Genomic DNA, 22,179 nt, shown 5'->3' on the forward strand with positions numbered 1-22,179 from the left:
CATGTCAGCTTGCATGTTCTCCCCGTGTAGCTGCCTAACAGCAAGAGGGCTCAGCAGGAGGACTCTTGCCTAACAGCAAGGGGGCTACTGGTTCGAGCGCTGTGCACAGTAGGGCTGGAACCAGTAGCCCTCTTGCCCTAACAACAAGAGGGCTACTGGTTGGTGCCACCGAATAGAAACTATGAATATTGTTGTTTGTCCCGTTCAGTATATTTCTAGTGGTAGCAGGTTGCAGTCGCAGCTGTCAAGTTTGCCAGCGATGACCTGGACACACACAGGAAGCAGTACTGAAGCAATGAAGCAGACATACAAGCCTGCTATCAGCAGACCTTTAGCACAGCTACGCCACCAACTTCTGGTCTGACCTACAGCTGCAGGTGCCTCCGCAGCTGGAGCCTCGGCAGATGGAGCTTCAGCAGTTGGAGCCTCGAGAGCTGCAGCCTCAGCAGCTGGAGTTTCTGCAGTTGGAGCCTCAACAGCTGCAGTCTCAACAGCTGGAGTTTCTGCAGTTGGAGCCTCAGCGGTTGGAGCCTCAACAGCTGGAGTTTCTGCAGTTGGAGCCTCGAGAGCTACAGCCTCAACAGCTGGAGCTGCTGCAGTTGGAGCCTCAACAGCAGGAGCCTCTGAGAGGCTCTGACTTGTCTGAGCCTCAGGTGTGGTATCCAGTAGGCTCTGTTTGCTCTGCTCCTCACATGTATTTTCTGCCAAAATCCTAAATCTGTTGCTGACATTCTCAACCTCAACTAAAATCTCTTCCTCCTGCCTCATGTATTGCAGGTTACTAAGGTTGATGATTGTCTTTTTTAAGTCTCCTATCTGGAGGAAAAGCTCCTCTGTCATCAGCTCTAACTCAGATTTGAAATGGGTCAGCTGCTGAATGACCACATTTTTATCCTTAATGACTTCCTCCAGCTCTAGTATGTGACTCTGAAAATCACGCCTTTCTAACAACTGACTTTCAGTGTCTGCTCTTGCAGGTTTAAGTTCTGCTGTCAGGCACGTTATCCTGCTTTGCATACTACAAATTTGCATCTGTGCATTTTTCAGTTTGTCCAGCAGGATCAGTTTCTCCCTCTCTAGCTCTCTGAAATAGGTATCACCTCTGTCCCTCATTTCACTTAGCCTATCTTCAGCTGAAGTGACCTGTTTTCTAACGTCAGCGTTTCCTGCACCCTGTCTGTCTCAGCCCTGGCTGTCTGGAGTTGTTCCTGGAGGTCTTGCACATATGTATCCAGGTCTGTGATCTGGTAATTGAGATGTCTTTCATTGTTCTTATATTCCTGCAGTGATTGTCTCAACTTTTCAATCTCTGACAGGTAGCGGCAATGTGATGTTTCCACCTCAGGACAACACTGATCAGCGTGGACCTTATCCTGAGACATCTTGTTAATGCTGATATGGCAGCAGGTAAATCCTTTCCTCCCGCACGGGAGAAACCTGTCTCTGTGTCAAGAATGAGGGGTATTTCTGAACTTTTCAGATTCATAATGTGATGTTATTCGTGACGTTATGGCCCCCGCCCCCCTTCCCACGCGCATGCGCACGAATGTGATTGGTGCAGCTCGGTTTCATGCATAGATATGCATGTATATATATCTATGGATTTCATGGGCATAGAATGAGCATCATTACTGATAGCAAATTGTGCTCTCGCAAGAACTCTGGATTTCCAGGGTAGCTGCCATGTGTATGGACTGTTTCATTGCTATTCTGTTGCTAGGGCAACAACTTTGGTCCCTGTTTACTTCCTGTCAGCTTCTGTATTAACATACATTCAAACAGGAAATACAAAGGGATCCATTTAGAATGTTTATGTTGTCCAGTTTGAAACGGTCTATATGTAGAAAACAAGACACAGTTGATCGACTACATTTCCCAGAAGCACCACGACCACGTTTCCTTCTTTTCCAACCAGAAGCGTACGTACCAACGTCCGCCTTTACGTGATGACGCAATTTCTGCCTTGTTGGAAGGTGGTTTCAGGAAGAAGCGCTGTGACGGTGGATTGTAGCAGTGAAGAAACGCTGAGTGGAGAAACACAGAGACACCCGGACGACCTCACTCGAATGGTATTTTGTTTACGGCCATCAAACGGTAAGAAAACAAGTGTCGACATTTACTATTTTTAAAGTTTTTCCTTGTATTTAATGTCACGAGGGACCACGCCCTCTGAGTGATAAAGATAATGACAGGAATATTAAGCTAACACACCGGCCGGCTAATTGATGTTAGCCTCAGACATGTCCTTCTTTCTGCCATTGCAGTTTATAATGCAGTCGCTTTTTATGCTTTTTAAAACCACAAGCGCATTATTGTAATTGCTCATGTGTTCACTGCTACGTTAACTAGGTCATTTCATGTGTGGCTTGTGTTAAACGGCTGTGCTGCAAGACAATGCTCTTATTCTGCTGGACAACAAAGACCCCATGCAGCCGGACTGCACTCACATTCATTTTATTTTAATCTCTACAAGCACTGTTGCGTAGAAATCCTCCTTTATTTGAATTCACTAAAGGCAATGCGTCTTATTTGTTTTGACACTTGATATTGTATTCACGTCTCGTGACAAAGGCGTGTGGGGGGTGGAGCTCTGTATACGATGAGGTCATGATGGGATCTCAGCAATGATGCAATATGGTAAGATGTTGACATTGCTCTTAAGTATACGTGTTATTGACTCAGTGACACGGAAGTATCATCTGTCATACTTAAGATCCCTCCCTAAATATTGTGGCTGCTGAAGTCTTTAAACAACTTGCAGTCAAAATAGCATGCACATGCACCTGCAGGCTGCACATGGAGCTCAGTGTGTGGGTAAAACCAGATGCTTACAGTAAAGTGGGAGCTTAGTGGGCCATCGCTCCATTTAATATACCTTTCTGTTGTCGTGTGACTCAAGTGTCAAGGTAATAATATCTCAGATACTTCAGCAGAGTGATAATGAACAAAATGTAATGATTTATTTATATGACTTATGGGACTTTGAGACATAACTGAGGTGTGTGAAAGATCTCTGATAAGCAATTGTGTGGTAGTCGAGAAAGTAGAGGCAGTCAGCTAGATCTGTCAGATTAGTTCAGGAAAATGCATCACTTATCTGCAGGGCTGCAGCTAGCAATTATTTTCAGTATTGATCGTCTTGTTTCTTAGTTTAATCACAGGTTCCCAGAGCCTTTAAATTGACTGTTTTGTCCGAATAATAAGTCAAAGTGACACGATGAGAGAAAAGCATTTAAGCAAATAGTTTTTTTCCCCAGATAACTGTCTTTATAAAACAGTTGTTTTTCTTTTAATTGGTTAATTGACTTTTTTTCTGTAGAACTATTTAGTTGTCATATATTAAGTTAATTGCTCATTAATTTTATAATCAGTGGATCAGTTTGAGTTATTTTAAAGGAGAAAAAAAAAGTCAAAAATGATCTGATTCCAGCTTCTTATATGAGAATATTTTCAGGTTTCTATACTCCTCTGTGACAGCAAACTGTATATTTTTGGGTTGTGGATAAAATAAGACATTTGAGGACATCATCTTGAGCTTTGGGAAACACTGATCAACATTTTTGGCCATTTTCTGACTTCTTATAGACACAACGGATAGATTAATTAAAGTAATTGACCTATTAATCAACAATGAAGATAATTGTTAGTTGCAGCCCTATGTGACCCAGCATCCCAGACAGTGTGTAGTTTGACTTAATACCTGTGTTACCATTCTCTTACGATATGAACATAAATAAATTGGTTAAAGAAGCAATGCAGGCTCCTAAAAACCAATGTATAGACTCATATAGAAGTAACCCCTCTCAGTCATCACTTATGACCCACTAGAAACGTGTGGTGCTGTATTTTCTTATTTTCTTTTTATTTTCTGTGCTTGGGACATTTATTGGTGTCGCCCCAGAGAACTCAGCTGAGCTCAGGGCTTTATAAAAAAAAAATCCAAAAAATCCCAACAAAAAAACCCCAAACCAGCAAAATATAGCAAGGCAAAAAAGCTTTTGCTTTTACTTTCACTTTCCCCTCCGAGCATGTTTACAAAGAGTAACTGACAATCCTGCAAAGCATGCTTTTAACAAATATTACATTTAATGCAAAGGGTGTGATCTATATGCTGCTGTGTCGTTACAGATGTCAGTCAGTGACGACCTTCCAGACATGGATGGAACAGACCTGTTAGGCCTGCTGTTCCACAGCGGAGAGGATGGATGCACTGAGCCTCTCTTCCCAGATGAGAATGGGCTCATTGAATCCTGGCTGTCAGAGCAAGATGTAAGACTTCATTCACAGAAAAGAAATATAACTTTAGGGGAGGACTGCTGTCCAACACTGTATTTTTAAACCCTATGTAGTCTTGGTAAAAAGCTAATGCAGCACTTTTTTCTCTCAGATGCTGACAGGAATGGATACAGAGGACTTTTTGTCCAGCTTGTTAGAGGGAGAGGACAACATGGGTGCTATCTGTCCCTCTCACTCTCCCTTGGGCAGCGACAGCGGCATATCCGACGACAGCAGCACTGGAGTTGGAAACAACAACCCTCTGGGATGCCCGAGTCCCCAAGGCAGCGATAGCGACGTTGTGCCCAGTCCCAGCTACTCCCAGCCCAGCCCGGTGCACTCGGACCCCGCCCTGGCCTTTGGAGAGCCGCAGACAGAGAGCCTGGAGGTCTTAACAGTCCAGGCGGATCACAGCTACTCTCTGCTGCAGAGCAGTGGCAGGGACGTGGATGTCCTGCAGAGTGTGAGGGCAGAGAAGCCAGATACAGATGTCTTCATTGACCTGGGTATGTTAACTCCGGGAGCTCTGTGATTCTGATGTCACTTGTGAGTCCTGTAGTCTTAGGTACTTGAATATTTTATAGCTTTTCCACTCAGCTGCCTGATAGACTCTTAAATCCCCACAAAACACATGGATTAAGTGAACGTTCTGTGTGAGGGCTGCTGCATACATAATCAATGATGGGGGCACTTCGCTGATCAGTATGGCAGATTAACTTTATGTCAAATATATTTCTCTTGTGTCAGACGATTTGGTGAGTGAGGCAATGGAGGAGGACATCACAGACGAGCTGCCCTGCACTTTGGCAATTGAAGACTCAACACAGGCCAGCAAAACAGACCAGGTCAGTTTTTTCCACTATTTCCTCATTTCTGATTTTTTTTTTAAAGCTTGCATGACGAAGACTGAGAGTTTGAGTTTGGTATACCTGACTCATGTTTGTGACATGATTGGTGAGCTGTTTCTTTGCAAGTTGCGCAAGTTGCACACCACAACTGTGGTACCATCTTGAACAGTCGATAAAAATCTTTGTCTTTTCCCCCTTTAGTTCCAGTTTAAAGAGATTGTGCTCACTGAGGAGGAGAAGCGGCTTTTGGGAAAAGAGGGAGTGACTATTCCCACACACATGCCTCTCACGAAGGTAATTTATGCCGGGAAATGTTTATTTACTTGAGCTGATTGGCAGCTTGTGAACAGCTCTGGATAAGAACATCTGCCAAATGTTGTAAATGTTTGTATAATAACGAGCATAATCAGACAACATGCTGCTGATGCATCAGAATAATATTGTTGTTCATTTTTGTAGCAATGATCATACAATAAAAACAAACTTATCTTTTTTTATCGGCCATATGTGAATATTTTTGGTGTTGTATCTTGTTATGATTATTTTTTTTTATTTAAAAATGGATTTTTTGTTTGTCTGCGGCACAGCTGCTCAAGGCTGTTATGTACACGCCGGCATCTGTCATGTCAGCATTGTGGTGAAAGCCTCCTCTCTGTGTAACAGGCCGAGGAGAGGACCTTGAAGAGGGTCAGGAGGAAGATCCGCAACAAGCAGTCTGCTCAGGAGAGCCGCAAGAAGAAGAAGGTTTATGTTGATGGACTGGAAAACAGGTGAGATGAAGGGTGTAAAATGACTATAAATGAGAAATGAATTATCTCTATTAAATACTTTAACATAGATACAAGAATTTTTGCATCTGTTCTTAGGATAAGAGTGATATAAAAAGTTGGAGCTGGGTCGTGTTTTGCATTTCTGCCACATAGTTGCCACTTCATTGTCTGTTGATCAGCTAACTGATGATTAATGATGAATTGATGAATTGACCCTTCACTAAATCCCACCCCAGGACCCAGACTGGCCAATCATGACGTAGCACCACACTGGCTCAGATCAGGGTCCCACAGTTTCAGATTTCCTTCATTTTCAGGCTGGTTTTGTGGATTTGGAGCTAAATGTTGTGCCTGGGACACATCATGTAGTAATGATACTCATTACCTGGAGAGGCTGGAAAAAGATATATGTTTCTTCCCTGTTTCAAAACCAAAATCAAACCCTGAAAAGTGTAGGGTTAGCTAGCTAGCTACTGAAGATATAGCCTACTGAATGTATACACATGCTGCTTTTGCTTTTTAATGATTATAACAGTGAAACAAAGACCAACCCTGCTGTACAGGAACCAGTGAAGGGAAGCAGGGAAACTTTACTGATATTCAACCAGCTATGTGTCATCGCAGTGTGTGCAGATGACCATTGTTTCACTTCCCCTGGAGATCCCTGCCCTACACAGCTGATTCAATATCAGCAAAGTTTCCCTTTATATTCATTGTCTTGTGTGGCGATCAGCAGTGATGTGGTGGTTCACTTTTACACTGTGATCTGTAGCCTATAGTTGGTCTTTAGCTTCTAACTATACTGTAGACCCCTCTGTCTGCTTCTCTCTGGAATCACTCTTTCAGTTTTCCAACAATATGATTATATTTCTTCAGGGTGTGCAGTTAGTTACAGTGTGAGCTCCATGCTTACTGTGACAGCTTGTCGGACCATCACAAAGGGGTGGGGCTTAGCGAAAGGTCAATTGACAGTCAATAGTCTTAGCATTGATCATATACTCTATGTCTGCTTGGATAAATATACTAATCACTGAGTCACTGTCTACCACAGGGTTGCCATCTGTACTGCACACAACCTGGAACTGCAGAAGAAAGTCCAGTTGCTTCAGAAACAGAACATGTAAGCACTCTTGAGATATTGCCTCTGCATCAATAAGTAATAACATGTATCTAGAAATTGTTTTGACTGTGTCCTCTTTGCTCTTACAGCTCCTTGATAGAACAACTGAGGAAGCTACAGTCTATGGTGAAGATGTCGACCATGAAGGCCAGCACAACCAGCACTTGTGTCATGGTAAATTTGTTGACTCCTCTTTCTCTCCTGATTAATGTTCCCATAATAAGTGTCTTGTTCTTTGTCATGCTGCAGTGCTTTTTTTCTCACTCTCTCCTTGGCTTTGCCCTCCAGGTGTTCCTGCTGTCTTTCTGTCTCATCATCTTCCCGTCAGTCAACCCATTTGGCGGAAACAAAGAACAGAAGGAACTCTACACTCCCTCCTCCAGTAAGTTACCTCAAAATGAAAAAGCTTTCTTGACATGCTATTTTGATACCAAGAATTTCTTGGATGCACAGTGTGTACTAGCAGACTGCACCACTTCTCCCCAGTAGATTATCAAGGGAATAGTTTCTTTGACCGCTCGCCAGTGTAGTAATGTTTTGAAGCCCTTTTTACACTGCCTGCTCAAGACGGGAACATTGTGTTGTTATCGTGCCTCGCCTTTTTGTATAAGTGGTAGGAACACATGAAGGGGGGGCAGAGTTGCCTTACCTTTAAGCTGGTGGTAGTAACAGTGCAGAGCAACAGAGCCAAGTTAACGTATGTGGAAAAAGTGTGAGTTGGCAGGGGTGTGATGTTTTGACAATCACCGCCACACTGGGGGAGGCTTTATGCTGCTGTTGTGTGGTTCTGTTTAAAAAAAGCAAACCAAGCATATTTAAGAGTCTGCGTTGCGGCACTATGGTGGGATCTTTGTGTAAAAATGGCGTGGGATTCCATGAAAGTCTTTGCTTTTTTTTTTTTTTGCAGTCATCTCCCGGACCTTGCGCTCGCTGCCACCAGAAAGCACAGACGCCATAGCCTACCTTGAGCCCGAAGAAGAGGAGCTTCTCCTAGTGCCCCAAGCAGAAGTGGAGAACGTCAAAGCCATCTTCTCCGGCGGTCAGAAGAATCACACCCCCGACTTTCAAAGGGTGGAGCAGCCCGACTCGGAAACAGGTGTCAACAGCAACTCCTCGGCAGACTTCCCCAGTCCAGCTCAGGCGGCAGAGATGAAACCGGGGCCGGCGGGTGGAGTCGGAGCCTTACAGGAAGCATCCATAGAAGCTGCTGTTGCGTACGAAGTCACAGGATCCAAGGATAACTGGATAGACCGAAATCCCCCGTCTGTCATATTACAACAACATCGCTCAGATGAGATGTAGTAGGGAGCTGTTGATCAGTATAACCAGCAGAGGGAGCCATATTCATATTTTAGGTACCAGAGAGAAGCCTAAACTTAAAAAGGGATCAAAGGAACATAACAGTAATTATGGAGCTATAGGATCAGTCTGTCTGTCCCTACTTTTCCCCTCTAACAGCCTTTTCATGTACTACTGTTAATTTATTTGCACTTTGTTCTGTTTTTATTGCTCCAGTGGGCAAAAAGAACCGCAGAGAGATTTCCACATTTCAGCAGTGCGAACTACTTGACTTTGATGCTACTGCTGATGACCAAAATTTTCAAATTTGTCGGCAACACTGCAGGAAAACTTTTAATAATCTGGCAGTAGATTACTTCAAGAGAAGTATTACTTGATGGCATCATTATTTATCACTAAATTCAAGGGGGAGCTTTGTTTGACTCGTCTGTTTGATCACAAATGACTCTCCTGTATTAAATTATTGTGAAAATAATTAGTCTGCCAGTGTGCACTCCAAATTAGCCAGAAACATCCATTGCATAGTAGAACATAGGCTGCTTGATTCTCATAAAGCTTGATCAAAGTGGTTGTTAGACCATCGTAATGCTTAAGCCATTGCAGGACATTTGGCCATTTAGAAGACTTGTAAAGTTTGTTAGTATTTCCCTTGTAACAAGGGTATCCATGCTTCTTTTAATTTTAATTTTTTGAATGCTTCATTTTTATGTTGTACAGTAAAGCGAGGAAAAAAAACGTCAAAATATAAGCAAGACACTGATCCCTTGACTTTGTCTTTGTCAGCCAACCCCAGTTTACCCCCACAGTCACCTCTTTTTCAACTTCATGGGACAGTTCTTACCTTTCTAAACATGTCTGAAATACGTTAGCACGTGCGTGCACAGAGTAAAGGGGGTTTGATGTATTCGCTCAGTAAACGGTGTTGCAGTAAAATATACTCAAAAATGTAATGACCTGTTTTGTCAGTGAGGCATTTTTGTCATTTTATTTGTGTATTTTTTATGTTACTATCAGTAATACATGGAATCAAAATGGTATTGGAACTGCTTTTTGTTATAATCGACAGTCAATGAGATTTTAAGTGTTGATCATGTTGAACAAATGCACTGACATTTGACATAGTCCGAGAATGAACTGTAAATACGCTTAAATGATTGTAGCTCTGCTGTACATTGGAACTCTTTATGTATAAGACATGTCTGGACATCTATAATAATAAACTTTTTATATATCAGAATGACTAAGAATTGTCTCTGTTACTGACGAAGGAATAGAAGGATACCTGTCTACCGTGAACCTTATTTTTTGACTTGAGGAAGCTGTTGAGTATGCAAAACATGCAAAAATTAAATGTTAGAAAGGAGACAGTTTGCTAGAGCAGTGGCTCCCAAATTTTTATCCTTAAGGGACCCCTTTTCCATCACTGAGTAAAATGACACCCCCTGACTAAGTGACATATTTTATGGATATGTCTTGTTATATTTAATGTATAACAGTAACAATGCAACACAACCAATTACCCAAATAGTGGATGCAATAATAATAGTGCATTTTATTCATAGGCGCTATTTAACGCACTCAAGAGACACCTTACGAGACACAATTTTTAAAAAAAAAACAAGCAGCAATGTATCCATAGATCGTTAAATCAAACAGCGCTGTAATAAACAATACAAGTTAATAAAATGACTAGACAAAAATCATAATTATAGATATTAGGTATGAAATCATCATTATAAAGTCGTCATCAGTGCAAGTCTCAATATGTGTGTCACCATTAAATCAGACTGATGCCAGCTTGAAAAAAAAAAGTTTGTGTAAAACGGGTGATTCCAAATATTGCATCAGAGATGACTTTTCCTGATATTTGGAAGAACATTTTATACTCTCTTTCTTCTTCTTTTTTTTTTGAGAAATTGTGTACTTTTCCAAAGCAGCACAAACCTGTTAAGCAGAGAGTGAAGGCTCTGCAAACATTGCACGTCCTCACTATGCCCTTATGCTGTGAGATCTTAATATTTGAATAACAATATAAACTAAAAATAACAGTTTCATTTAGTTTACCTCACAGAACTGGATGAAATGCTGAGATATAGGCCCACTGAATTTATTCATTTCCCTTAGACTAGTGACCCCCCCTAGGTGACCCTTAGGGGGGGTCGGGACCCCCAGGTTGGCAACCAGTGGGCTAGACATTAGTGTGGATACACTTTCAACTGTTAAACATGTCAAACATACGGCCTGGGGGCCAGAACTGGCCCACCTAAGGGTCAAGTCAGGCCCTCTGGATGACTGTGCACACCTAATATTGATGCACTTGTGAAGGGTAAGAGGTGCCAGGCTTCAGGGGCAAGTTAAACAGTTAGTAACCCTAATACTTACTGTGGTCATATTTAATCAGCAGCTTCAGTAGCTTCCACTCTAGTTGGGTGTGTTGATGTCATCATTTCTACACAGGGGTGGAAATATATGTACAAATGCACATGTAATGATACAGCCTGAGTGTAAGGCGGCACAGGACAAGCGCTTATGGAGAATGAATTGTTAAAATTGCACTTATTTTTCTTAAGATATCTCAGGCTGTTTATCATCTGGTTGTAAATAGGTATTTTCAGAATGTACATGCTCTTCTTTACAACAAAAGAAAGGGTAAATGTGTAGGTAGTATCATTTATAAGTTATTGTGTGGTTTTACTGATCTGGCCAACTTGAGAAGAATTTGGTCTTTATGTGGCTCATGAACTAAAATGAGTTTGACCCCCCTGGTTAACAGGATTTACCTGACAGGTTATCTCTATACACCTTTATAAGTTTGCTTAAAATGCTCTTCTCAGCTTCCGTACGTTTTCGTTATCCACAAAACTCTCCTCTAACAGTCCTGCGGTGGCATTTTTGTGATATCTTCAAAGACGAATTAGAGCTACCGGAAGTACAACCACAGTCTGGAACTGTTTACCACAGCCTCTGACCATTAGAGTTTTTTGAAGTTAGGCACCTTACTCGAAGTCATGTGGGAAGACTGTTTCTAATTTAACTTCTATTGGGATTTTCGCAGGCAGCCCGGGATTTCCCCCCATCCTCTTAGCTCAACTGCCTACTGCATTCATGACTGTAAAAGCCATAAAATTCCAACAGCTCTGGGATACAAGACAGATTTATGTAATGTTGTTTATCTGACAAGCAGAGTGCCTTGTTTTTGACACACATAAATTACATTTTATGTGACTTGTATGGATAATAGAGGGTCATTTTAAGATATTCAAGGCAACTGTTTTTTCAAAGATTTTGTTGCTTTTTCTCCTGACAAACTTCACTCACTCTTTCTATTTATGTATCCTAATTCTTCCTACCTCCATTTCCCCCTGTAGTCATGCTCCCTGCCTGGCAAACAATATTTGTCTGACTTTACAAGTAACCTCAGCTGTCGGGGAATAACAACACGGGTTACAAGGGACTGGCTGCTGCTGAGTCACAATGTTGGAAGCATGACTCATGAGCTTATTCAACATGTTGAGACTAGTTGTGTAGTGAGAGGAGGAAAGATCACTCTCTGAATGACCAGCAGGTGGCAGTGTCAGCCCGGATTTGTGACACTGAGTTGTGTTGTGCTGCTCCATAGATGGTGTAGATTAGGTTAAAGGTCAGGCATCTTTAGTTGCATTTTAGTAAATGTCAGCGTGGTTTATTATTTGAGTCATCATTTATCAGGAAAGTCGTGAAGAAAACAACATTCAGAGTGAAATGTTCCTGTAATCAGACCCATGCTGTGGCACTTAGACTCCTATTGTGTGGCATTAATGCCTGTTACGTAGGCTACTCTGCTTATAGTTAATTTTAAAGTTAAGGCCAGTGTGTAAACATGCACAGCCTTCTGCATCTGTCTATAAAGCCAATCATGTTGAATGCAAACATGCAGACCCACTGATAAGATAAACTGTCCTGGTCTCGGCACGTGGCGCTGCAGGAGGGGGGGGCCCACGCGCATCTGTCTGGCATCTGCCGCGGGGCACTGAATGGAGTAGGGTAATAAGGAGTGTGGGGCTCGCGTAAAGACGCACGCACACACATACACATCCCCCAGCCTCATGAAAGGAGCGGGGGGCAGGTGGAGGACGTGCGTATTGTTGTGCCACAAAGTCTCCACGACACGCGTCAAGTCAGCCCGGCAATTAAAGCTCCCTTTTCAACATGGAGAACAAAAAGTGGCGTGTGCCGGCCACAAGCTGTTTTTGGTCACACCTCCAAACACACCATCAAGACATCTATTTGGGTCAGGACAGGCTTGCAGGTCTTAGTAGTGTCGACTGTAAACACACAGAGCAGCAGCAGCAGCAGTGCGTTGGGTAACCTGTTGCACGCGCCTGCAGGTGCGCCATCAACAACCTGTTTATTCAGGGCAAGGCTAGACTACAGGGAAAGTTCGGATGAGCTATATATAACGCAGCAGTGATTCCCCAAGCTGGGGAAGTCCAGTCCTTAATAGATTGTTCCAGAGCTTATCATGGGATATATTCATTTCACCACCGATTCCACTCATGTTTTACTCACTAGCTTTCCATTGACTAATCTGAATATTCGGTTACATTATCACCTGTGGGATGGCCGGACATGGATCTGCCTTATAACATGTCATGGAAAAGCAGAGTTGGTGGATAACATTTATATAACCGAGAACCACAGGGCAGGTTCCGGGTATTCAGTGATGGAGTTGTAAACAACCCCCAAATAATCGCATTACTAAAAATAACATTGTGTTTATTCTTCAGAAAGCACCTCATTCATATGTTTGCATTATCAATTCAAGTCATAAACACCCCAGATTATTATTTACTATGTGATATTCAGTTGAAGCCAATGGGTTCAAGCTTTACTGTGTCATAGGTTACAGTCTGCAATGACTCTGAAAGTCCACCGTAAACAGGACTTTAAGTTTTTTTTTGCTCACTGTGGTGATGCTGGATGTTGACAAGGCAAGCAGGAATCGGTGGTGGGTGGGTGGAGGGGGGGAATTTCTTGAAAGGTTGTAATCTTGCCCCCACGTGGGGTTGTCAACAAGCTCCGAGTTACTGCCCGGGGACTTCTGCTTTCCTCACCCCGGCTGCTCCGAGCCAATGGTAGGAGGCAGGAACGGAAAAGACCGCCCCTTGCCGAGAAACTACGCTGAGCTGCTATAAATCCACCCACAGCCTGTTCCGAGCTCAGAATAACGCATGAGACTACTCAGACACACACACAGCCCTTTTTTCTGCTTACTGCAAGAGCCCGATCGCGCTTTGGATTATAACTATGACTCTGGAAGAGATCAGCGGACAAGAGAACACAATGGAAAACGCAGATAGGTGAGTGTTTTACGCACGGATACAACGTTTTACAATCTTTTATTTAAATGCTGTATACCTGTTTAGCCAAATATGCCGAGTGTGCTGATGATGTGTGTGTTTCTTTGTCAAGGATGCAAAGTGCAGGCGCAGCCCTGGAGGAGCTGCTGGTCGCTGCTAAGAAGCAGGACTACCTGACAGTTGGAGTTTATGAATCTGCTAAAGTCATGAATGTGTAAGTATTGCAATTCGTGATATTTTTAACAACAGTTTACATTTATTCTGGATTTTACGCATACGCATGAAAGAATGTGCTCTAAATAGCGCTCTTGTCTGTCCCACAGTGACCCAGACAGCGTGGCATTCTGCGTCCTCGCCACCGATGAGGAGTACGAGTGCGACATCGCTCTCCAGATCCACTTCACCCTCATCCAGGCTTTCTGCTTCGACAACGACATCAACGTGGTGCGCGTTAATGACATCGAGCGCCTGGCCGACCTCGTGAGCGCAGATGAGACCGGCGAGCCCAAGGACGCGCACTGCATTCTTGTCACGGTACGTTCACCGGGAGCACCCACTCAGTCAGTCAGCGAGGAGCTGGCAGCCAGTGAATCATGCATGCCTCACGCCTCTGTCTGAACACTGCGCACACGCTGCCAAGTTACTGCATGTCTGTTTATGGTGTTCTGACTCTAAATATGTTTCTCCTTTTTATATTCCAGAGCCCCAGTGCAAACCCATGGAAAGACCCAGCTCTGGACAAGCTGAGCCTGTTCTGTGAGGAGAGCCGCAGCGTGTATGACTGGGTGCCCACCATCACACTCCCAGAGCGCTGAAGTGACATTCCACTAACAATGCTTCACATGATGATGATGAAGATGATGAAAAGAAAGTAAGGAGCTGAGCCTCAGTTATGGGGGTGTCAAGCCTTTCTGCCTCACATGTCTGGATTAAGAGGCTGTGGCTATAACCCCCCTGCAAGAGCACAACCTTCCAGTGCATTCTGGGTCAGCACGTTGGTTCTGGATTACCCCGAGGAAGGGGTCAAGTGCAGAAGTCGAGTGTGGACTGGGGTCAGGTGGATGTGGAGTGGACAGAGAGCCTGATGGACACTGAGAAGGATTTGGAATGTACTGCAGAGTGCATGAATAGATGAGAAGTGGCGACCCAGTTGCTGCCCTAGATATAAAGGCAATGGGGAACTGAGCAGAGGAGGTCACAGAGACTTTGCAAGAAATGGACTTATGAAAGTGCAAAGGCTGGACTGAATCTCAAGAGAGGGCAAAGAGGAAGATGCTGGTCAAGAGAGGGTATCTGAACATGTCTGAATGGACTTTTACTTTTCTTTTCCAGTGCAGCCATCAGGAAGTTCTTGGAGTAAGCAGAGACATTGCTTGCAATCCTGATTCGAGCTGCATCTGAACCTGTGACACTGTATCACGGACTATTTCTGCTTTGAAATATGCAGAGAAAAATGCAATATTGATTGAATTGTACTACTTTCTAATGTTTTGTGAATAAATATTTGAAATCACACTCTCTTGTCAGAAATGTCATTTCTCCTTTACATTAAACCCTAATGTAGCTAAGATGCAGCAGAGCGTGGGAGGTTACAGCAGATTGCACAGATACAGAAGCATCAGGAAATGTTGCACGACATCATTTACCCAGTAAAACAGAAATGAAGAGTAAAAATGTGGGTGGCTGACAGAAAATTTCGTGGCTGCGAGATTCAATGGAGAGATAAGAGTAGTTACAACATGATGACGCTTGTGACTTTTTCCAGGCGCTGACCTTATATACTGCTCACAGACCAGCTGCCTTACACGACAGCTTGCACAATCGCTGCAGCCAGAAACAAGGCCGAGGCTGGGGGGCCTGCAGGAGAGAGCTTTCTTTTGTTTCCTGTGCACAGGCAGCCGAGGCTAGAGAGGTCTGTGTGTCAGTGGGTAGTGTGCTTAGATGTAGTTCTGTGCATCCAAGTGGAAAACTGAGACTGTGTGGTGTTAATAGCTCACCTTTGCTCTACTGTAGAGTGCTGAACCTTACATATCAGATATGCACTGTTAGGAAATCTACAGTGTTGCATACACTTGGTTTTCATGCACAAAAGTTGTGGTTAATAAATCCTGCAACACCTCACCAAATCCATGCAAACCATTCGGCAACACACGTGGGGAAAGTTTAGTATTCCTGTAGACACGTGCACGTACAGCCACATGCATTCACACAGCAGAAAATCTACAGGAATCGGAGCTGAGCTGTTGCAGAATGAGGGGCAGTGAGATCAACAGGGGCAGGTAAGGGGAAGTGTGTGAGTGTTGTGGTCGGCTCTGAGCTGAGGCTGACAGTAAAGAGAGGCCCACATCAAAGACTCAGCAGACTTCAGAGACACTTCCTCGCGTTTTCTTGGCAGCCCCTCGGACTTCAGCCAACCGCTGGTCATACCTTGCATGTGTGCACGCATGGGCGCACAAATGCGCACAAGCATGGGCAGACACCTGTATCTGCACGTTGACACAGACACACACATACATGCTCAGAAACACACACACACACACACACACACACACACACACACACACACACACACACACACACACACACAGCACTCACATAAGCAAAGGAGGCAGTCCTCTGCTAAGACTGATCTCAGGTAATTGCTCAGCATTCTTAGAACAGAGGAAGCCTAACTTAGACAGGGTTACAAAAAACAAGCTGCAGAGAAGAAATAAAGGGGCTTTCCATGTGCATTAATATCTGCAGGAGTAGGCACACGGGAGACTTAAGTAAATTACTATAACATGCTTACAAAACTAGTCATTTTCCTACATGCGCTGTCAAAACTGTAACTACATTTGAAATAACAGTCATATGAGACACTGATATGAACACTAGTGTGGCTTGTCATGACTAATAGTCTGCAGTTGCCACTATAGACTCCGCTATGATCAAACCTGAAGCCTTTGTCTGAGTGAAAGTTGAAACACAACATCTTGTGAAAATTACCATCAAAAGTCCCAGCCAACTCACTGGGAAGGTTGGGACACATTTAAAAATATTCCTACATTAAACAACAGAGGACTAAGTTTTTTTGTTTTTTTTTAAGGAGCACATGTTTCCAAAAGCACCCAAAATGTTCAGGGATTTTTGTCTATGCAGGTCAGTGTTCTTCAGGCAGCCTTTTCAGTTGCCATGGAGAAAAAGGACCACCAGCAACAATAGCGGTGGCAATCGTGTCTAATCTTGACCTATATTTGGAATAAAGCAATATTTAATGCCCCAGATAAGACCCATTTTCTCAAGAATATAAATGTTGACTGTTTTATTATGTGCTTAGAGTAAACAGAGTAGCGTTGGCTAAGTGCATGGTAGTTAAAATTAAAGAGTATTGTCGACTAAAACCTTGACCTACTTTGGATAAATGTTATATTGATGAACTTAGTGATAGATCAGATTGGTCTTTGTGCTCCATAAAACCTAATTTCTCCACATCTGCATCACTGAAGCCTGCATTATCTGCTATCTCAACCCTCATTTCTATAGCGGCAACACATGCAAGCCTCATGCAAGATTAAAAAAACAACAACACGCCTATTTTTTGTGCTGTAGTCCTTTTGGCGACAGGTGTATGTGGGCCAGCACAGAACAAAAAAAACTCAGGCTACTGTAAAAGGTTCCATTCCTCTGCCGCTGCTGCTGCTATTTATATGGAGTTAATAAACATCTTCTCCCTGCGCTGGCTGTGGTGCCAAAGCCTGAAGCAACACTCCAGACTGTCGAGGCAGCCCGACTGTCTGCACGAGGTCTGAGCCAGAGATCTAGAGCTACGATACACTGAGAGGGAGGGGAGCGAGACCAGACAGATGTGTGCTCTGACTTAGAAACATTAGTGTTTTCAACTGTGGCACAGAAAGATGGTAAACATCAAGCTGCAGTTTGCTCATGAATACTATCCCCAGACTGTTTTCTTTTTCCTCCTATATGAAGTGCAGATAACGAGTTTCCTCTCTTTCACATGGGACATATCCCCAGACAAAATATTCTGTTTATCCCTGATGGATCTCGGCCTGCTACAGTCACTTTTACTTAGATGATTAAAGGGTATTCAACTCAGAACAACCTTCATAAAGTGGGAATTTACACGTGTTTTGCATGTTGATTGCACAGTGTGATGGCAATAGAATAATAATGACATTTAGATTGATTCCATATAAGCCTTGCTTTCATTATGCAACTCTGTCTGCCAATGGATACGATCTTCCAGGAAAATGAGGGCTTGATTTACAGCGCATAGGAAGAGCAACCATCATGCAACCAAAACAGTGAGAGGATAGCACTGCTGTTGTCCTCTGTAGCTATCGGTAGCTATCCCCAGTTACCAGAGTATCAGTGTATGTTCAGGACGGTGGAACAACCAAAGTAACTGTGCAAAACCAAATGCAGTTGATCCTGTGTTGTTGGTAGTTGCCAGGCCGATCCTGTTGTCTTTGCAACAGCAGCGCCAACACTACCACTTGGAAATGCCAGGGGCGTGAAAAGGTGTCTGTTTCCACTTGAAACCAACTGTTCGACAATTCAGGATTTACGCTTATTCAATCTCTTGCAGAGAGTTGGATTAAAGGATTGGTACCACTCTCATGTCTGTCAATATGAAGCTGAAGCCTGCAGTCAGTTATCTTAGCTTAGCATAAAAGCCAGGAAACAGCCTGTCTGGCTGTGCTCAAAGAGATTATGTGCGGGACTATTTATTAGCTGAATGCAGGGACTTCCTGGGGGATGTGATGGTTACCTGGCAACCACCCAGTGACAACAAGACTTGGTGCTGGATCCAGGTTATGAGAGTGGCAAGGGTGTCATAGGGAGAAAGTGGGACTGAATACCCAGGGCCCTAATGGGAGGGGCAACACATTCTCACTCCGACCTCGTCATATATTGACGTTTGGTGGTGGACTTTCCACATCTAGATATGACATTCAAGGTACTCTGTGTTGGTTGTTGACATTCTGGGACGCCATGTCAACTTCAGCCTGTCACATGCATTGTCTGTTTTTAAAATACACTTGAATTTTCACAGTAAATGTACAGTTGGCATACAGTCTCTTTCAAAATAAATGCACTACTTCAGCAAACAACACTGCAAATTGAGTTTTTCTTCCTTCAACAACACACAGGAAGCAAACAACAGCCTTCCAGGTCAAAGTTATGGTTGTTGGACCCAGGCACCATCCCTCCCACCTGCACTAGTTGGACTTTTGCTGCCTTAACTTTCATTGTAGACCAGCCATGTATCATGCTGATGTGAAAGGGCAGCTTTTTTCATCACTGCAAGCGCTGACGTCAGAGTGAGACCAGGTTGGCAGGAGGGACCTTGAAATGCCTGGAATGAAAAGTTTGTGTGTCTTTGGAATTTTTATTTCTAAGTAATTAGTGCCTTAACTACAGTAAAATTGACTGAATACATCAGTTATGCATGCACAAGGCCCAAAATTTTATGCCCCACCCCTGAAGGATGGTATCAATCATCTCATCTAACTCTCAGCAAGAAAGTGAATTAGTTTCCCAAAATATTGAACTATTCCTTTAACAATTTGTAGGCCGATTTAGGAGCAGAAGTAGTTAGAGACTGAAATATAAAGTCCCAAAATGAATCAGTCACTAAGGACCACTGAGTTTGACTGAGCAATACTTTCATCTGTGGTCTGATAGTGGAGCGAATGCTGCTTCACTTTCACTCTCTGCTGACTGAATCTGAAAGCTCAGTCTTCGTTCCCTCCATACTCATGCTTTTGGGTTTGTTTGCAAAAAGTTCACCAAAATCCCCAAACACTTAAACCCCCTTCTGTTGGACATGCAGGCAGAGCACTTGGACATATTGAGAGAAGACATCAAATGCACAATGCCAATGTTTTAGATGTTCGTTTTTAGCAACATAATTTCTCCTGTGGTGTTATAATGCCACATAATGTTTGCTATTTGCCTATTTTAACCCTGGTGAAATGTTACAGTATGTGTTTCCATATTGGGATATAATTCCCAGACTTGTGGTTCAACTGTAAATGCTAAATGCTTCCGAGGGACTTCAGCAGAGTGATACTCCGCCCTTCCCAGAGCCATTACTTTCATGGGGAGCTGTGGTCCTTTCTTCCCATTCCCCTCTCCATCTCACTTACAGTAACCACAGCAAGATGCGATTACACGATGAGCTGGCAGGCAGCATCCCCTCTCACCCCACCCTGCTCCGAGCCTCTCTATCTTTCTCTCTCGCGTGGCCAGATTGGTACCATGAGCTCATGGCCCAGCTGGCTCTGGCAGGCAGAGGGGAGAGAGATAGATAGATGGATGGCTGGTGTTGGGTGTCTCTAATCTAAGTATGTGTCACTCACTGGAGAGATGAGCTGCACCCTAGCTGCTTCTGCTCCTGCTGTTGCTCAACTTACAGTGAGCTCAGGCCTCAGAGGCCGTGTGGTGAGCCAGCACAATATGCAACTTTCAAAACGTCTTCAACTCACAGCGCAGGGAATTTCTCATCGCTGTGGTGACCAAGGTGATTCCAGTACAGCAACATGTACACACACACTGCCGTTTGCATGAAATCACTCAATCTCTCAGTATGACCTTTTGCAGGTGGTTTTTGAGTATTGTGGTTGCGGTTAGGTTGAGGTAGAGCTGTAAATTTTGAAGCGTATGCACATACGCACACATAAACACACACCTGGACACCTGGGATGACCGCACCACACTCGAAGAGATGAGATCACATCATCCAAACCTCTCAGTTCAGAAGAAATGATCGCGGTTGTCTTTCTAGAAAGCCTGTAATCAGAGTAAAACAGCTGTGTGTGTGAGCCAAGGGTAGGGTGACCAGGCTACAAACACACTCACTCTCACACACACACACACACACACACACACACACACACAAACACCTGACCTACGCTTAGAAATCCACCGTGTCCCCTTGGGGGGTAGAGTGACACACACACAGCAGGTCATTGCATATTAGGTCATGACACACACTTAACTGCTGTTAATGTGAAATGCTACTCTTGGTCCTCTGGTTAAATCCGATGAGACAATCATCTTAAATATAGCAGCTGGGCAGAGTTTTAAATTTGGAAAATATTCACTCCACTATTTGTGCAGGATATAATCATTTGGATGTTTGCTTTCCAATTGGTACGTCTGAAAAAATTGCCCTGGGATTGCATCAGGGTGTTTGTTCAGTAGCAAGTGAATGGATTGACTGGATGAAATGTGTGATTTCCGAGTGCAATGTCTATATTATTAGCATAAACAAGATTATGTGTATGCCCTCATTGCCTTTTTGCCAGGTCACTGGGTTTAAAAAAATATATCGTATGATCCTATGATCGCATGGTCACAGCGACCCTGTACATCTCAACAGCTAAACTTAGATGACACGGCCCAAGTGCCAGATTTCTTATTTGATCCGGCCTAATGGTGTTTCACATGATATAAACACCATCACAACAAACATTAAAAAGAAGGAACAACAAGTAACCCTCAAGATTTTGACCCAAGTCCACAAGGAGTGATCTCATGCCAGATGCATTGATCAATTGAGGCTGGGGCTTTGGGCTTGCCTCTTAACATGAGCCGCAATGAGATAAGTGTAAAAGGCAAAGGCTATTTCAAGATATTTGAAACAGCGCAGAGAGTTTCAGGGTCTTAGTGTCTCACTGGGCAGGGTCTGGCAGAGGAAAAAACAGAGGAGAGAAGAAATCAAAAATAGAAAATGAGCCAAACATAGTGTCGAAACACTTACAATAAAGCCCCAAGTTTGTTTTCACTGACTAAAAATGTTGGTATGTAATGAATTCATGAATGTATCTTACTTCTCACTCACGCTTTCCACCCGTATCCCCAGTCTGCCTCTGCATTCTGTTCATATTTTCTGGTTTACTGCGGCTGCCAGTATGGCTGAGGTGGGCCAGTGCTAAGTGATTTGCCAAATATGGGGAGCAGCCTGTAACCTCCGCAGGGTTGACACATTACTGACATAGCTGAGCTTATCCCTCCAGAAGCACATGTACTCAAATCCACGCCAGGAATCCCCTCTCACAGCCCGCAGTCCTCAAGTATTAAGCAGCAGGCCCGGAAGACATGGCCATAGAAGTGCAGCCTGGAGAAGGAGAGATAAACACTGCTGACAGACAGACATACAAATAAAATGTTGGGAAGTTGCGAGCTATTTGCTCATCTGATGATAGAGTCTCTGATCTGTGCTGGCATGCAGACAGAAAGGGCAGACTGGATGACCGGGTTGATTCAAGGATAGATAGAAAGATAGTAAAAAAAAAGAGAGAGATAGACACATTGCATGCATGGTGTACATACCACATTCCATTATGCTGATGTGCAGGACTATGTCAGGCTAAACAAAGTAGTATCTGAAATAGCGACACTCATACTCATCGATGGGGACTGTTTAATTCAAGAGCAATGTTGTAGCATGCACACATATACCGTAGAGAAGAAAGAAACAGAGGGGCATTTTTCACTGAGTTAGTGAATTGTTTAGTCAC

General features: G+C 43.5%; 2 protein-coding genes across 2 annotated transcripts; both read left to right on the plus strand.

The window, feature by feature from the left end:
- The first annotated feature begins 1,936 nt into the window (after positions 1-1,936).
- creb3l3l (cAMP responsive element binding protein 3-like 3 like) lies at positions 1,937-9,549 on the plus strand. Its single transcript, XM_049578331.1, has 10 exons — positions 1,937-2,094; positions 4,129-4,269; positions 4,388-4,781; positions 5,023-5,120; positions 5,325-5,417; positions 5,787-5,893; positions 6,945-7,013; positions 7,103-7,187; positions 7,302-7,395; positions 7,921-9,549. The coding sequence occupies exons 2-10, from the start codon at positions 4,129-4,131 to the stop codon at positions 8,313-8,315; spliced, it is 1,476 nt and encodes a 491-aa protein (XP_049434288.1). The 5' UTR covers positions 1,937-2,094; the 3' UTR covers positions 8,316-9,549.
- A 3,948-nt stretch (positions 9,550-13,497) lies between these two features.
- gadd45ga (growth arrest and DNA-damage-inducible, gamma a) lies at positions 13,498-15,166 on the plus strand. Its single transcript, XM_049578344.1, has 4 exons — positions 13,498-13,651; positions 13,764-13,865; positions 13,975-14,185; positions 14,353-15,166. Exons 1-4 carry the CDS (start codon positions 13,599-13,601, stop codon positions 14,464-14,466), a joined length of 480 nt encoding a protein of 159 aa, XP_049434301.1. The 5' UTR covers positions 13,498-13,598; the 3' UTR covers positions 14,467-15,166.
- The last annotated feature ends 7,013 nt before the right edge of the window (positions 15,167-22,179 follow it).

The sequence above is a fragment of the Epinephelus fuscoguttatus genome, linkage group LG6 (assembly GCF_011397635.1).
Source record: "Epinephelus fuscoguttatus linkage group LG6, E.fuscoguttatus.final_Chr_v1".
NCBI classification, from domain to species: domain Eukaryota; kingdom Metazoa; phylum Chordata; class Actinopteri; order Perciformes; family Serranidae; genus Epinephelus; species Epinephelus fuscoguttatus.

Bases quoted from the DNA above. Each gene is read 5' to 3' on its own strand.
- creb3l3l (XM_049578331.1), top strand. From the start codon at position 4,129: ATGTCAGTCAGTGACGACCTTCCAGACATGGATGGAACAGACCTGTTA. The intron at 7,014-7,102 runs GTAAGCACTCTT...TTGCTCTTACAG, and splicing joins TTGCTTCAGAAACAGAACAT to CTCCTTGATAGAACAACTGA. The intron at 7,396-7,920 runs GTAAGTTACCTC...TTTTTTTTGCAG, and splicing joins ACTCTACACTCCCTCCTCCA to TCATCTCCCGGACCTTGCGC.
- gadd45ga (XM_049578344.1), top strand. From the start codon at position 13,599: ATGACTCTGGAAGAGATCAGCGGACAAGAGAACACAATGGAAAACGCA. The intron at 13,652-13,763 runs GTGAGTGTTTTA...TTCTTTGTCAAG, and splicing joins ACAATGGAAAACGCAGATAG to GATGCAAAGTGCAGGCGCAG. The intron at 13,866-13,974 runs GTAAGTATTGCA...TCTGTCCCACAG, and splicing joins TCTGCTAAAGTCATGAATGT to TGACCCAGACAGCGTGGCAT.